Consider the following 15,670-nt stretch of genomic DNA (forward strand, 5'->3'; position numbering starts at 1 on the left):
GCCTGAGATAAAAAAGAGGGAAACGTTACACAGTGTAGAGTTTGCTACCACTGGTCCCACCGACAGACCCATTTCCCTTTGAGACGTCAGTAGATTGTAAAGCTCTACAGGTTCATCAGGGGAGCATGGAGAGTGAGGCTGAATCCGTCGTTGAAGTAACCTAATGGTGATTGGGGATAACACCTTCTGTGTCTCTACCTTGATTCAGTAAACAGGAGTGTGTCCTGTTTGTCCTTTACTGTGTCCAGTAAACAGGAGTGAGAGGACACACTCCTGTTTACAATTCAAGGTGAATTGATGCATGTGGTGATCTCTTTCAAGTTACATATTATATTAATGTTAGAGTTATAGATTATTAACATAATTTAATAATAATGTGATTTATATAAAATCAGTAACAAAAATATCTTACTAGGTAGTTATTAGACAACTTCAACAAGAATTGGCTGATACCCTAAAAAAACAATCTATGTCAGAGGCTTCACTGGAGGTTATATCACGTTATCGTATGAATTTAGAAGATGAGGCACAGGATTTAAAGAAGAAATTAAATGAAATCAGAAACCAAGTATGTATAAAATTTAACATGTCGATAGTTAATCTATAACTGGTTAAATAATATACAGTGTTTGGGGATACTAATTTTCATGGGTAGCTTTATTTTCATTAAAATTAATTTATTATAATTTTATTATCTTTATAATGCACTTATTTCTTAAACTCTGACTTTCATTCTGCCATTTCTATTATATGTTTTTTCTTGTAATATTTACCCATGGGAAAGCTGAGAAATATGCAGCATTCCTCATAGAAATCGAGAGACTTTTTCTACTAAACAATATTTTGTGGTGATATCTCCATTACCACGATGAGGCAGCCATTTAAAATCAGAGGATAATATTTAATGGAACATTCCAGAAAGTTGTTTCTTATCTTCACTTTTGTGAATGGATACAGAAGCTGCATATGTTTCATGGATTTCAGAATCACTTGTACCGAAAGGTCATTATGCAAACCAGTCGAAGTAGGCATTGCCTTCATTTTCTTTCCATTTTAGAATTATTGTAAAAGTATGGAAATATGTAGAGCATTATAGTATGCACACCCACAATAGAGAATTAAGAAAATTATCTAGATCCACTATTGGATTTTTAAAAAAAATCTTTATTGGGATGTAATTCACATATCATATAATTCTCCCGTTTAACATGTACAATTCAATATCTCTTAGTACATTCAGAGAGTTGTGTAACTATCACCACAGTCAATTGTAGAACATTTCTTTCACCCCAAAAAGAAACCCCATCTTACTTAGCTGTCACTCCCAGCTTCCCATCTCTCCCAGCCCTGGGCAACCACCAATCTACTTTCTGTCTCTATAGATTTTCCTATTCTGGATATTTCATGTAAATGAAGTCACACAATCTGAGTTCCTCTATGTCTCGCTTCTTTCACTTAATATCATGTTTCCAGGGCCCAACCCTGTTGTAACCCATGTCAATATGTTATTTCTACTTACTGCCCAACGTTACTTCATTTTGTGGATAAAATACGTATCCGTTCATCAGTTGATGGAATGTTGTGTTGTTTCCACTTTTTGGCTATTAATAATTCTGCTGTGAACATCAGTTTGCAAGTTACGGTGGGAGCCTATGTTTTATTCCCCTGCCCCTGGACGCCCGGCTCCCACGCTCTCCTCTCCGTGAAGCTTCCTGTGGCTGCTCGAACTCTCACTGAGATCATTCTCCTCAGCACTTGTCAGCCAGTCTGTGCAGAGCAATCTAGCCCTGAATTTCACATTGTTAAAATTTTCTTCATGAGCGATATCTTGTCTTTCTAAGTATGAAATTATTTAAGGGGAAATGGTGTTTGATATGATGGCTCCTATCCTTGCATAAATTGAAAATATTTTGCTGAACAGTTGTTTGGATAAAATTAAATATTTTATACCACTTCTGTGCTTTCTTCTTGGAGACATTGATATAATTAAGCTTTTATTCTAAAAGTATTTTAAACAAAAAATATAAAATTGAAAGCATTTAATCTAATAGAGAATTGTTCAATCAAATGCTCAGTTTTTGCGATGTCAGAGGGATAGTGGAAGGGGGGAGGGGGGTTCACACAGTGTGAGGGATATAAATGATAAACGACTAAGTATTGTTTTGTCTTGTGCACCTGAAACTAATAAAATTTAAAAAAAAAGCTCAGTTTTCTTCCTCTGTAAAAAAAAGAAAAGGAAAAAAACAGGAAACCGGCCTCCCTTCACTCCTTAGCCACACTGGGATGTGCAGAGATTGATACCATGTTACTAACTGTGAAACTCTGGGGACGGCTTTTCTGATCCGCCAGAGCACGTCTCCTCATCTGCTCATCAGAGGACTTGGTAACACTTGCTGGGAATGAAGTGATCCGGGAAGTTGGATTTAGCACTAGAGTCCATTCTTTCCATGTCAGTGACTTTACCCTGCCTCTCATGGTCATGTGCACTGTACGCTCAGTCCCGAGGTGGTTTCTGCATTATAGTCCATGGTCTTTGCCCACTGAACAGTACAGAGATGAAGCAACTTATAAATTATTAACGTACTGCTGGCTACTTCAATTGGTAAAAGTTTTCTGAAGCATTGGGGCTATATTCTGGGCCTCATGCTCCTCATTTCCTGCCATTATCAATGGTATGAAGAATGATTTCAGAGTAACTTGTGTAAGAGACCACTTCCATTGGTATGCTACCTGCCTAAAATATCAAATTTTATTAGAACATAAGATACAGTGACAATAATAGTGCTAATTGCAAACCCTTAGAGTTTACTATGCATCAAGTACGCTTCTAACTACTTTACATATACTCCCTAATTTAATCTTCCCAGCATCCCAGTGAGGTAGATGCCATTATTTTCTCCATTTTACAGATGAAGAAACTGAGACTCGGAAAATTTAAGTACTTTGCTCAAGGTTACGTAGGTAATAGCTGGTGGACTTGGAATTCAAACCCAGGCATTGTGGCTCCTAGGTAGAAGCTGCCTTTCAAACTAGTCCATGAAATATCTGGTCATCACCGAGAGACACCTGTTCACTTTTGTAATCACTGGCATAGCCATGGTCATTCGCATATGTTAATCTTTATCGTTGGTGTGGTTCTTGGAATACAAAAATATAAGTATCATAACATAATTTCCTTTTTTACCCATTTGGCTAATTTAGAACGTTGTATATTTATCTGATAAAATACAATTTTAAAACAATAACGTTTTTGTTTGGGTACTAGAGGCGAGATTGGTAAGCTTTTCTGTAGGGCCAGATAGTAAATATGTTAGGCTTTACGGGCCATAAGGTCTCTGTTGTCATAACTCAGCTCTGCTGTTATGGCAGGAAGTAGCCATAAACAAAATGCAGATGAAGGAGTGTGGCTGTGTGTCAATCCAATTTCAGTTACACAAACAGGTAGATTTGTACTAGATTATGAGTAGTTAAAAAGTTTTTTTTCTTCTTTATTTTTAGTTGCTTGAAGCAAACGATCGACATACAGAGGCCGTAAGATATGCTGAGAAGACGCAAGATCACATGCAAAAGTATAACTTAAAGCAGCACAGAAAATGACTTGAGTATTTATAAAGCAGACGTGTAGTGTAGTATGACAATTAGATCAGTTGTGATAATAAATACATCAGTGTTAAGCTGGATAAAAATTTCAGCTTTGAGCTACTTTGAAATGCGTATTTGTTTACATTGTCTCTAGATTTTGCACATTATCCACAAAATACAACTAGAAAACTGGCATAGTTGCCATATCATGTGCTTTTCAAATTGTAAGATTTTATGGAATTGCACCTTCAGATGTTTGTTCAGAGATTATGAGGTATGTTTTAAATCATTGTGTGAGAATAATTATTTCAAAATATACGTTTTAGGCTTGAAACTGAAAATGCTGAGTTAAAAGTGACAATTGAAAAGCAAGCGGGCAGAATTGAACAGCTTCAGAGAAACCTCTTATGTACAAGTTCGGTAAGTCAGTCTCCTAATTTCTGTCACACTAAAGGAATTTCCATTTCTGTAGTAGTAGCATATAAGAATATTTTGGACAATAAGGAGTCTCATGGATAAAAGTAGTGTATTCATCCTGATAGTATTTGCAAATAGGAATGTAATTCCTCTTTATAGAGGAAGGTGTCTGAATTCATAAAATTACTGAATTTTATAGTGAGATTTTAATAAAAAAAAAGATGGTGATAGTCTAAAAATATTTGATATATACCACATTTTATTTATCCATTTGTCTGTTCAACATTTGGGTTTTTCCAGCTTTTGCCTTTTTTTTGGTTTTGTTTTGTTTTTTGTTTTTGGCTATTGTTAATGCTGCAATAAACATTGGACTACAAATATCTGTTTGAGTGCAGAAGTTTGAGTAATGATTTGATCTAGAATTCTGAATTTCTCTTGTAATCTAAACCCTTTGGTGAGATTTTTAGAATGAATTCCTTTTAATGTTGTAATTTGTTTCCTTCATCAAGAATGAATGCGAGTTCATTATGCAAGTGTTTCCTGAAAAGTACGTTTCTCTTTGTTGGATTTTCAAAAAGAAAAGAGATGCCAGTGAGAAAGTAGACACGACTGTTCAAGCGGGGCCTTACATAGTAACATAATGCTCCTAGCATTGCAAGTTTAGCAACTAAGATTTTCATTCACTTGTGTTATCAGACTTTCAAAGATATAACAATCTGGTCTCAGGAAAGATTGATGTGTCATCCAGGATGATGATTTCCTGACAGACAGTGAAACGCATACCACTGTCTCCTAAGCAGAACGACATTCCCCTGCCATCCTCCTGTGCCCTGTAGGAGAGGCAGCCTAGGATTTCCAATCAGAAGATTGTACTGTGAACCCTGAGGTGGAGTGCTGAGGTGGACGCACCTACCAGCTGGTGTCTTTCAGTCACAGTGGCCAGGTCTGTGCAAGTGCTTAAGACGGACATGCCTATCCAGGGAAAGAGAAGATTATGTTCATGGGTCTGCCTGTGGCTGAAGAAACTTAGAAAAAAAATTTTGTCTAGACTTCATACACATTCGTTACATTGTTAGTGTACTTTCATACAAGTGACATGTTGATAGGTTGACAAGGAGTCTTCTGTGAACACGAGTGCCAGGAGTTGTCACCTTACAGTTTCATACAGAAATTTATTAAGGTATCAAAAATAAAAAAATTTGTAAGAATACTCAAAACTGATTAAGCTTACACAAAAATAAAAAATAATGAGGGATTCTCTGTAGATTCCTATAGAAATGAGTTAGGATCTTGACAGAAGTATTAGCCACCGTAAGGTCTACCCCGTGATTCAAAAATTTAATAATGACAGCTTTCAACCCATTCAATCAATAGCCCCCACTTCTCTAGAAGGCTTTCATCTCATGATTCCCCTCCGATGAGATATTACCTGGGTTAAGATATTTGATCTGCACAATGTTGAGGGGAAGAATCTGGATTGGGAAGAAGGGATAGCTCTAGCTGACTCAAGCCTTCAAATAAGATAGTCGAGTATGTATGTGAAAGCAACTTCGGAAGAAAACTTCCATAGGTCAGGTCAGGTCTCTAAGGAATAGGAAATTATTCAAAAACAACGAAAACAAAAAAACCAAATGCAAGTAATTGATAATCTAATGCTTGTAAAAAACTTTTACATTCTAAGAGAAAACCAAGACAAAGTATGCTGGTCAACATCCCAACAATGAAGGTGTCCGTAAGATCAGAAAATCACACTACACTTAAAGTAACACTAATAAGAATCAACATAAAATGTGCAAGATGAGCTGATCCACAGCAAGTAATGGTTTATGAGTGTGTGGTTGAGGGCACTGTCTATGAGGAACTAGAGGGAAGAAGGCAAAGTACAGATGACCTCAGTAATTGGGTTAAGGCTGGAAGTGTAGATTAGGGAATCTGGTCTGAAGCATTGAGATTTAAGGAACTCTGAGAGAATTTAAAAAGAGAAAGGTGAAGGATGAACGTCAGGGTTGCTGTTTAGAAATGAATCGGGCTTAGAAGACCATAGCAAGGTGTGGGCATTCTTCTCAGTTGTTACTGAGAAGTAAAGCAGAATAAGGACTAAAGACAAAGATGACACTCAAAAATTTTAGTGCAATTATAGGATTGAAAGTCAGATTCTTATGTGAAAGACGGGAATAAGTGGAGAAAATATGAATAAGTGGATGAGACTGACTATTCATTAACGAATGTTGAAGTTCAGTGGAAGCGGAGAAACAATGATAGAAAAGGGTACAAGAATCAACAAAAAGTTATATTTTTATATAATCTAGAGAAAACCTAAACTTTATTTATAGAGAAAACTGTGTAATAGAAAAGGAGAAATTGAACCTATGGAGGAATGCTTACAAATGAGTCTTTATTTCATCCTAAAGTCAGATTATCATCATAATATAATGGGGACTGCATGGAAACTTTTCACAGATTATTTTAGTAAGATGTGATTTAATAAAATCTGGAATATTTTGCACTGTTGATGAAATGTTTCTAGGGCATCTTTAGAAACTAAAATGTAAATATGAGGTGTGATCAAACAATATGGTGAATGTTTAAATAAAAAAAATTCATTACAATAAAAGACACATTGCCATTAATCCCCTTTGCTTTGAACCCATTTATCCCATCATTCGTGCCACTTTCTAAAGTAGTTCTGGACGTCCTCTTTCATGAGTGTCTTTAGTTGCGCTGTCATGGCTGCCTTGATGTCCTGAATCAATTCAAAACATTTACCTTTCATGGTCAGTTTGACTTTGGGGGAGGGCCAGAAGTCACACAGTGCCAGATCCGGTAAATAAGGTGGATGAGGACACACCGTAATGTTTTTATTTGACAGAAATTGCCGTACCAGAAGTGATGTGTGACACGGAGCCTTTCTGTTGTGGATATTGTCTATGAAGAACTAGAAGGAAGAAGGCAAAGTACAGATACGGTGAAAGGCAGGGATCTTCAATACAGAAAGTGGTGCTTGGAACCTCAGTAACAGTGTGAGACAAGTTTCAACGTGTTCGGTGCAGTCAGTTGGGTGTGAGCTACAGCTGAGAAAAAAATGTGTTTTAAAGTGTGCTGTAAATCATCTGCCATCATGACAATGCTCTGTGTCACATATCACTTCTGGTATGGCAATTTCTGTCATGTAAAAGCATTATGGTTCTCATTCACCTTGTTCACCGGATCTGGCACCATGTGACTTCTGGCTCTTCCCCAAAGTCAAACTGATTCAGGACATTGAGGCAGCCATGACAGTGCAACTAACGACACTCACGAAAGAGGACTTCCAGAACTGCTTCAGAAAGTGGCAAGAACGATGGGACAAGTGTGTTAGAAGCAAGAGGGAGTATTTTTTGAGGGGGATTAATGGCAGTTGTCTTTTACTGTAATAATTTTTATTTAAACATTCACCATATTTGATCACACCTCGTATAGCCACTCTTCTAAAAAGTTCTTTAACACTTCCTATTTTACATGTAAAAAACCTCTGTTTTTAACAAATTATGGCAATTTAAACTCCAGAAAAAAAATGATGGCAGTGTAAAATTAAATTAGCTGTTTTAAGAAGTCATTGTTTTTTAAATCTATCATTATTGGCATTAGGTTTATAAACTGTATTTTATAAACCTGTCTACACATATCCCTCATGACCTGATGAGGAATAATATTTTAGAGAAAGAAGAGTGAATCTCTAGATTTTTAAAACTAATTTTTGCTCAAAATATTTTTCAAAGTCTGAGAATGAAAAGGAACAGTTAAAGAAATGTATTGAGTTAAAACAATCTCTGGAATATAGTTTGGATGAAGAAATGAAGAAAAATAGTGAATTAGAAAAAGAGATTACCAGGTAAGATTTTTATATTTCAGATCATGTCAACCACTAATTAAGATTTAAGTATAAATTTACTTTATTAAAACCAAAATACAAATTTATTTATCTGTAATTTTCATAAACAAATTAACTTATTTAAAGATTTACTTCAGAAACTAATTGTACAAGCATACTCTTTAATGATTCCTAAAATAATAATGATAGTGCCTTTTGTGTATACTGTCAACTGCACTCTTAATTGTCTACCTTCAATTTTTATTTCTGTAAGATGTCTTTGCTGTCTTTGGTAATCTTTTCTTCTCTTACTAGTGTCTTTTCCTTTGGCATTCTAGTAGTTTAATGTCTAAAAACCTATCTGTGTCATTGTTTAATAGCATCAAAAATTATCTTGATTTGGCTTATGGTCTCTTTTTGCTTTTTTCAGTTATAAAATATATATTCAGAAATATGTGTATGGCTTAAAGAAGAATGAGATGAGTAATCATGTTTTTACCACTCAGATGAAATAATAATGGAATCTTTCCCCAACATCTGGGAAGCTCCCCACATGGCTTCCTTTTTGTTTATTTGCTGAGTATTTGTTTGTTCTCTGATTCTCATCAATGTTTCTCCTCTCATTTCACTGTTTTTCTCCACATTGTTTTGTATCCCTTTCGTTATGTTAACATTGTGCTGGCAAAGATCTCTCCCTAAAACAGTCTTGAAGAAACTGTTACACATTATCTCTCTGATTTCCTTTCTTCTAAAGCTTTGCCTTTTCCTTTTCCCCTCCATTGGGACTTCAAAGATTTTTCTTTTTGCTTCTCTTTCTATTTTGAATGGTCTCTTGTTAGTACTTTCTTTTCTTCTTGTAGACTGTCGTCAGAGGGTACCAAATGGTATTTTTGTATCTTTTCAAAACATTCATGTATAATTATGCTTCTCTTCTTCAATTTGGATACTGATGTCTGGTGTAGAGCTGATATTTAATAATAGGTTAATATTTTATATTAACATATGGAAATGGATATTAATAACTTATTTATAAGAACTCTATAGTTACAATATTAACTTTCATATATGTCATAAATTTTTTTTCATATTATTTATCTAAGATAATTTAGTCATTATGCTTTCAAAAAGTATTAGATTAGAACAAATAAGAGAGGATTTTAATTTATAGATTTGTTTATTTTATATGATAGAACATAATATCTCTTTAAATGGTTATTAAATATTTACTCTTAAAGAATTTGACTTATCATTCTACATTTCTACAGATTTAAGAAACTCTTAAAAATTGCAAGAAGGAAGTTAAATGCATATGAAAATGGAGAGCTTTGTTTCCCTGGAGATTTGAAACCCAATCAAATTGAAGTGGATATTCAGATTAATATGTTAAAACAGAAGGTAACTTTTAATCACTTAATTTGGGAAAACATAAATCATTCAATACTTTGAGAAGTGAAATATGGATTTTTCTGTTAATTTTATGGACTAAATGTCAATGAAAAAGACACCTTTTTTCCATATCATTTTTCTATAAAAAGGACATACTGTTAACTCTGCTATGTCGTGAACTCCGGCCAGTGAGCTAATAATGGCAGGAAGCACACCATTCATTACACCACTCCAAAGCACTAGCACTGAATCATTTTTTTTTGAAACAGCTTCATTGAGATGTAATGAACATAGCATGCAGTTCCCTCATTTAAAGTGTACAATTCAGTGGTTTTTAGTGTAGTCAAAGCTTTATACAGTCATCATCACAATCAATTTTAGAACTGAATTTTCATCATCTTAAAAAGCATCCCTGTACTTTGTGAATGAGTTATGTTTCTTATCTCTTTGCTTAATCCAGAAGGTTTATCTGTTTTTCCCTAATGAACTCTCCCAAGTGCAGTGGCTTAAATAATAAACATTTATTTTGTTCACAAATCAACACTTAGGAAAAGTGTGGCCAGGACCATCTGGCTCTGTTCCCCTCAGCTTCCACTGGGGCAGCTCGACGGTGGGTGGCTGGAATCATTTGAAAGTTTGTTCACCGACATGTCTGGCTGTTGATCCTACCGGTTGGTTGGGGCAGACAGCCGGAACACCTACACTAGAACACATAGGCTGTCACTGTGGCCAAACTTCCTCACAACACAGGGTCTGGGCTCCAGGGTTAAGCAGCCTGAGATACAGAGTCAGGCAGAAGCTGTGTAGCCTTTTCCAAACCAGCCTTGGAATTCACACAGCATCACTTTCTGTTTATTAGGAGCAAGTCACTAAGGTTGACTCATATTCTACCTGTTTTATGGAATGAATATTTCAAAATGTATGAATACATTTAAAAACCAGCTTAATCTCCCCACTGGCCACAATTTTTTATATTCCTCCCGCATGGAAAATACACTCATCCCTACACGATACCCCCCACAAGTCTCAGTTAGTATGGCGTCAGGCTCAGGCTCGAGTCCAAGATTTTACCATCTTAGGCTGGTGTAGGTGGAGTGGAGGTGCCTGGGTTGTGGTTTCTGGAGTAAAACCCCTTGGCAACAATTCCTTTCAATATGAAGACATGAGAACCAAAGAGATGAGTTATCTACCACGCCCACACCCAACATTCTGCAAAACTGCTCAAGTTTCCCATTCAGAAAATGGGGGGCATGCTAGTCCACAGTTATTCTGAAATACAGCCTGATGCGTGCTGCCCATTCTTTGATGAGGACTTAGTCCTAACCATGGGAAGGCTTCTCCATGGCTCTTTGCTCTTCCCTCTGAGCTCTTTGGTCTGTCCTTGTTCTGTCCTTTGTTTTGACCTGTGCCTGCAGCTTTTTCTCAGCATTGTCGACATAAGAAACATTCAAACCTGTAGAGAAGTTTAATGAGTTTATTTGAGCCAAACTGTTGATGGTTGCCAGGAAGCAAAATCTCAACAAATTAAGAAAATGTTTTGGAAAATGGCAGTTTTGCAGCTTACTTTATAATTAGAATCAAAGGAGGAGACGTAAGGAGGGTTACATGAAATCCATTGCTGGTAGATAAAGTGGGTGGGAGAAAGCAAAGTGGGGAAATCTCTGGGATTGCATAAAAAGTGAAATGGAGATACAGATACTTCTTTTATATTGGTGGGTACAGAATAGTTAGCAATTAACATTTTCTAGCACATAGCCATGGTCTTGGGGAACAAGATAACAATTAGGGGTTCTGTAGTCTAGTGCTCTTAAGTAGCGGGTTGTGCCCTGAGGGGTCTGGAGAAAAGGATTACTCTGACATTCCAAGTGTATGTTATCTTAGATGCAAAAAGACAATAGACAGGCTCACTTAAGGTAAAGATTGACTTTTGTCAAGGAAGCTACAGGCCAAGGATGTGACTTCCGGCCATGACCCGCTTTTAGTTAGGAGTTTTTGTTTTTAGACCATGCAGGCCTCTCCTGAGCTCGTCAGATTTAGCATGTGCCCTCTTTTTTGTTCAGAGCATGATTCCTCCCCCAAAATGTCTAAGACCCACAGGCTTTCTTATATTTTGTACTGTCTTGGTTAAGCAGGATTTTTGCTACTATGATTCTCTTAAAAACTTTGAGTTGCATGTGAGATTTACTGGAGTTCATGCATTTAGAAAAGCCACCCTCACAAAGTGTTTTGAGATAAGCCCTCTACCGTGGGCTTCCTGTAGTTGTTGTAGGACCATGGCTTTAAAATTCTTATACTCTTAAGATCTTTAACAGAATTGGAGGCCCCATCTTAACTCTTTCCGAGGTCTTGATGAAGGGTTTTATAGCCTTGTCTTCATCTTTAGATCATGTCGTCCTGGGAGCACAGTGAATTTGATCTTCGCCCAGAAGCCATTTCTTCATTTTAGCGTGATTTGACAACTGGACACGTGGGAGAGGCTGTAAATGGGAAACAGATATTTGAACCCAATAAGTCCTCGTTCCTTTATAGTTCATAGTCATTCTTTAGCTTATGTTTCTTGTGGATTTTACTTTCAGTTACTTCATAGCAAGAGTCCCCTTTCATCCATATTTCAGTGTCATTTTCTTTACTCGCTGAGAAGCCCTTGCTGTCAGCCCCTTCAGGGGCCACTAAGCATCTCTTGGAGGCCGTTTAGGTTTTCCTTCTCACTCTTCTCTACATTCCTTCAGGTCCCACCTACCTCCTGGTTGAAAAGCAGTCCTATAGGTTTTAGGTTTTTTTCTTTGTGACCACACACTATTTTGAATATCAGTATCTGTACCAGCTATTTAGTGCTGCTCAAAAAACCACCTCAGAAGCTAGTGGCTCAAAACAGCATTTCTTTTGTTCACAAATATGCAGTTGGGCCAAGCTCAGTGAGACCAGCTCATTTCTTTTCCGCTTGGCATCAGCCGGGCTGACATGAGGCTGTGAATGAGAATCATCTAAAGGCTGTTACACACACGTGTGGGGCAGTTGAAGCGGCCTTTTGCTCGGGACGTCCGCTGGGCCCGTCTCAGCGCAAACATCTATAGGAGGCCTGACTGTGTGGCCTGGGCTTCTTCATTCTACACAGCATGGTGGCTGGGTTCTCAGGCCGAGCTTCCCGAGAGACAAAGTCACATGGAAGCTGTATCACATTTTCTGCCTCAGACATAGCATTCTCACAGCAGTTCTGCCCTATTCCATGCACTAGAATCCAGTTTACTTACTAAGGCCAGCATATTAAAAGGGAGGGAATTTCATGGAGAAATGTCAAGAATTTGTAGCCATGTTTTAAAAACACTACATCCACTCACCTCGTCTTACCAAATAAGCATTGTATCTACAGGAAAGTAGTTCTACCCAACTCAGTATCACTGAAATTCCAGCAAGTTTGTTGTTGTTATTATTGATGTTTTTGTTGTTTAGTATGTTCTCTTATTTTGTGGAAAGTAACAAGGGATTACAAGATAGCACTATTGAATTAAGGCATTTTTTTTCGTTGTTGTTCAAAAAAATGTAGACATCATTTCACTAAACTTTTACACTGAGAGAAGTGATTTCTCCTTACCCTGGGAATCATTTCTTCTTAGAATGCAATTCAAATTGCCATAAAACATTTGTAGTTCAGTAAAAGGCTGATGGCATTATAATTTGTACTTATAAAATGAGTTAATTACAGTCTTATTTCCAAAGTCTTATTTTGGGAAGGCCTTTATTGACTGAGGCCTAAATAACACACTATGACATCCCTAAAACTTCTTTAAAAATGATGGAGCACTAAGATGGGAGAAGAGTTAAGAGACTTCTAAGAGGTGACTGCTTGTCATGTTATGGAGGAAAGACATGAAGCAGTCATACAAGAAATAGTATAAAATTAAGTGCAGATGTAGTGTGGCAAAGACAATGACAGTAAAGAATGTATTTTTGAGACTACTGATGGTTTTATCTTTGTTGTTGATTCTGAGTAATTGAAGGCTCCACATTCTAAGACTCTACTACAGTTGATGGCAACTGAATTTATTTCCAAAGTTGATATTGGTTTTGGGTTAACCTATTCTCAGTCAACTTCCTTCATAACCAAATAATATTATCTTATTCATGCAGATTGATGATCTCACAGCAAAACTGGAAATTACATCTTCAGAACGTCTACGTCTGGATGAAAAAAATCAATTTCTTCAACAGGAGTTATTATCTATGAAAGGAATACAAAAGAAATGTGAAAAACTAGAGAATAAAACTATGGAGTTGAAACAAGAATTATTTAACCTCAAAAGTCATATAGAAATGAATATGATAGAATACAGTGAAGTAGAACTGTATAAACAGGAGATTGAAGAACGAGCAAGACAGGAAGTAGTAGAAAAATTAAAAGAAGTCAATCTATTTTTACAGGTTAATTTATTGATCATTAAGGGGCTTTTATTCATTTCACTGCAAATTACATTTTGGATATATATATATATATATATATATATATATATATATATAGTATGTGTTTCCTCCACTTCCCTTAATAGCAATGTACCATATTCTTGGATTAGTAAGTTATATTGTTCAATTTTTAAATTTTTTAATTGATTCTATTATTTGCATTATCAGATTACATGAGTACTAATAGAAGAATGATTCCACTTTATTTTCATAATTCAGATTTAATTTAGTTGACATTGTTGATAAATATTTTAAATGTCAGCTTTTTTTCACATTTGAAATTGCTCTCTGAAATTATTGACTCAATACTAAAGGAAGAAACTATGTTATAATTATTCCAGTTGTAATTATTTTTAAAGTGTATCATTTCTCTTTGCTTTAGGCACAAGCAGCATCTCAAGAAAACTTAGAACAGTTAAGAGAGAACAATTATGTTTCAATGAAAAGTCAAATGGAACTCAGAATTAAAGATCTGGAATCTGAACTCTCTAAAATGAAAAGTACTCAAGAAGATTCTAATAAAATAGAATTGGAAAAATATAAGCTACTCTATCTAGAGGAATTAAAAGTTAGAAAGTCATTGGCAACTAAACTAAACAAGTAAGTCAAAATAGAATCAGAAAATAAATTTAGTCATTAATTTGCTTCTGATATAATTTGTATCTAGCCAGGTTCATGAGATTAGTAGGAAGTGAAAGCTAACTAAATAGTATAAATTTGGAAAATGATATTAGGAAATGAATTTAACCTCTAAAATGTTAGTCCAGGACATTTGCATCTCTCCCCCATTTTTAGTTTTATGTGACTGTTAAAAGTTAACCTGATCTAGACTTTAAGCTAAGTGTTTTTGAAGCTTTATAATTTAGACAGCGATGTTATTATCAAATTTCTTGCCAGAATTTCCCTAAGTAGTTTTTAATGAGTTTAACTATTTTTTTGGAAGAGAACATTAAACCCAAAGGGTTAAGTACTCTGCACATTCCAGCACTTGGTAAATGTATTTTCTTGATTGTGATCTGTGTTATTATCACTAGAGGGCGCTTTGAGACAAACTATTTTTTTATGGTTTTCTTCTTGACACAAAGGCATACAGGTAACATAGGGGTGAAAGGCAGTATAATTGACAAGGTAGCTTAAAATAATAAGGTTGTCGGCCTGCCTCGGGGTGTGGAAGACAGAAAGGGCAGGTCCCACCTCCAAAGCCTTGGTAACACTGTTATCAGCTAAAGCCTCTGGAGCTGTTTCAGTTCATTTTTGATCACCGACCAGGCTACCTTGTACTTCCCAGAGGTTGTTGCTCTAAATGATGCCTCAGTGCCAAATGGTTAATTTCTCCAAGGTAATGAGTGTATTGTCCAAGGGTGGTGAAAGCAAATCCTTGAAAATATCTTTGAGGGATTTTCTCTTTTAATCTCTAAACCGGTGTACTAAATATATCTAATGGCATCTTCAAGAATCTTGTTAGTTCAGCCGTTCCAGAAGGCAGCCGTCTATATCCCTCATAGCCCTTTCTCTCCCCTCCCTACTTTGGATTACTTGTTAGTTAGGAATTCCCATGGACACTATGTATGTACTTCTTTAGAACAATTTTAAACCTGTACTTGTATATAGTAGCTCTTCTTCAACACAATTTCAGTGTTAAAATGCTGTGTAATGGGAAATTCCATTTACATTATGGCAGCTTCAAAAAATGCAAGTCATTAAGGAAAAATAAAATACTAAGCATTTGTTTCTTACAATCTTTGCAGGACTAACGATAAGCTGGCAGAGATCAGTACCCAGCTTCTCGTGAAGGAACGGCAGAACACCTTACTCAGCACTGCTCTTACGAGGCCAGTCCTGGAGCTGCCTTGTGTTGGAAGTTTTAATACGAGGTTACTCCTCAGTAGAAATCCTGCTCCAAGAGAAAACTTGGTGATTAGTACGTCAACCTCACAGACTTCAAATGATAGTATGGAGGCTTACTTGACCAAGGTT

General features: G+C 36.2%; 1 protein-coding gene across 7 annotated transcripts in view; it reads left to right on the forward strand.

Moving 5' to 3' along the window:
* The window catches only part of LOC109456700 (ankyrin repeat domain-containing protein 26), a 99,608-nt gene that overhangs the window by 73,461 nt on the left and 10,477 nt on the right, over positions 1–15,670 (forward strand). For 6 of the 7 annotated variants that reach the window (XM_088789344.1, XM_088789341.1, XM_088789337.1 and 3 more), the window contains 8 exons: positions 416–568; positions 3,499–3,569; positions 3,909–4,002; positions 7,758–7,870; positions 9,115–9,244; positions 13,364–13,654; positions 14,076–14,293; positions 15,442–15,667. In XM_088789344.1, coding sequence (XP_088645470.1) covers positions 416–568; positions 3,499–3,569; positions 3,909–4,002; positions 7,758–7,870; positions 9,115–9,244; positions 13,364–13,654; positions 14,076–14,293; positions 15,442–15,667 — 1,296 coding nt within the window. The other variant, XM_074324972.2, reaches the window with a different exon arrangement.

Source organism: Rhinolophus sinicus, chromosome 1 (assembly GCF_057876585.1).
Source record: "Rhinolophus sinicus isolate RSI-liver-muscle chromosome 1, RSI-T2T, whole genome shotgun sequence".
Taxonomy (NCBI): Eukaryota; Metazoa; Chordata; class Mammalia; order Chiroptera; family Rhinolophidae; genus Rhinolophus; species Rhinolophus sinicus.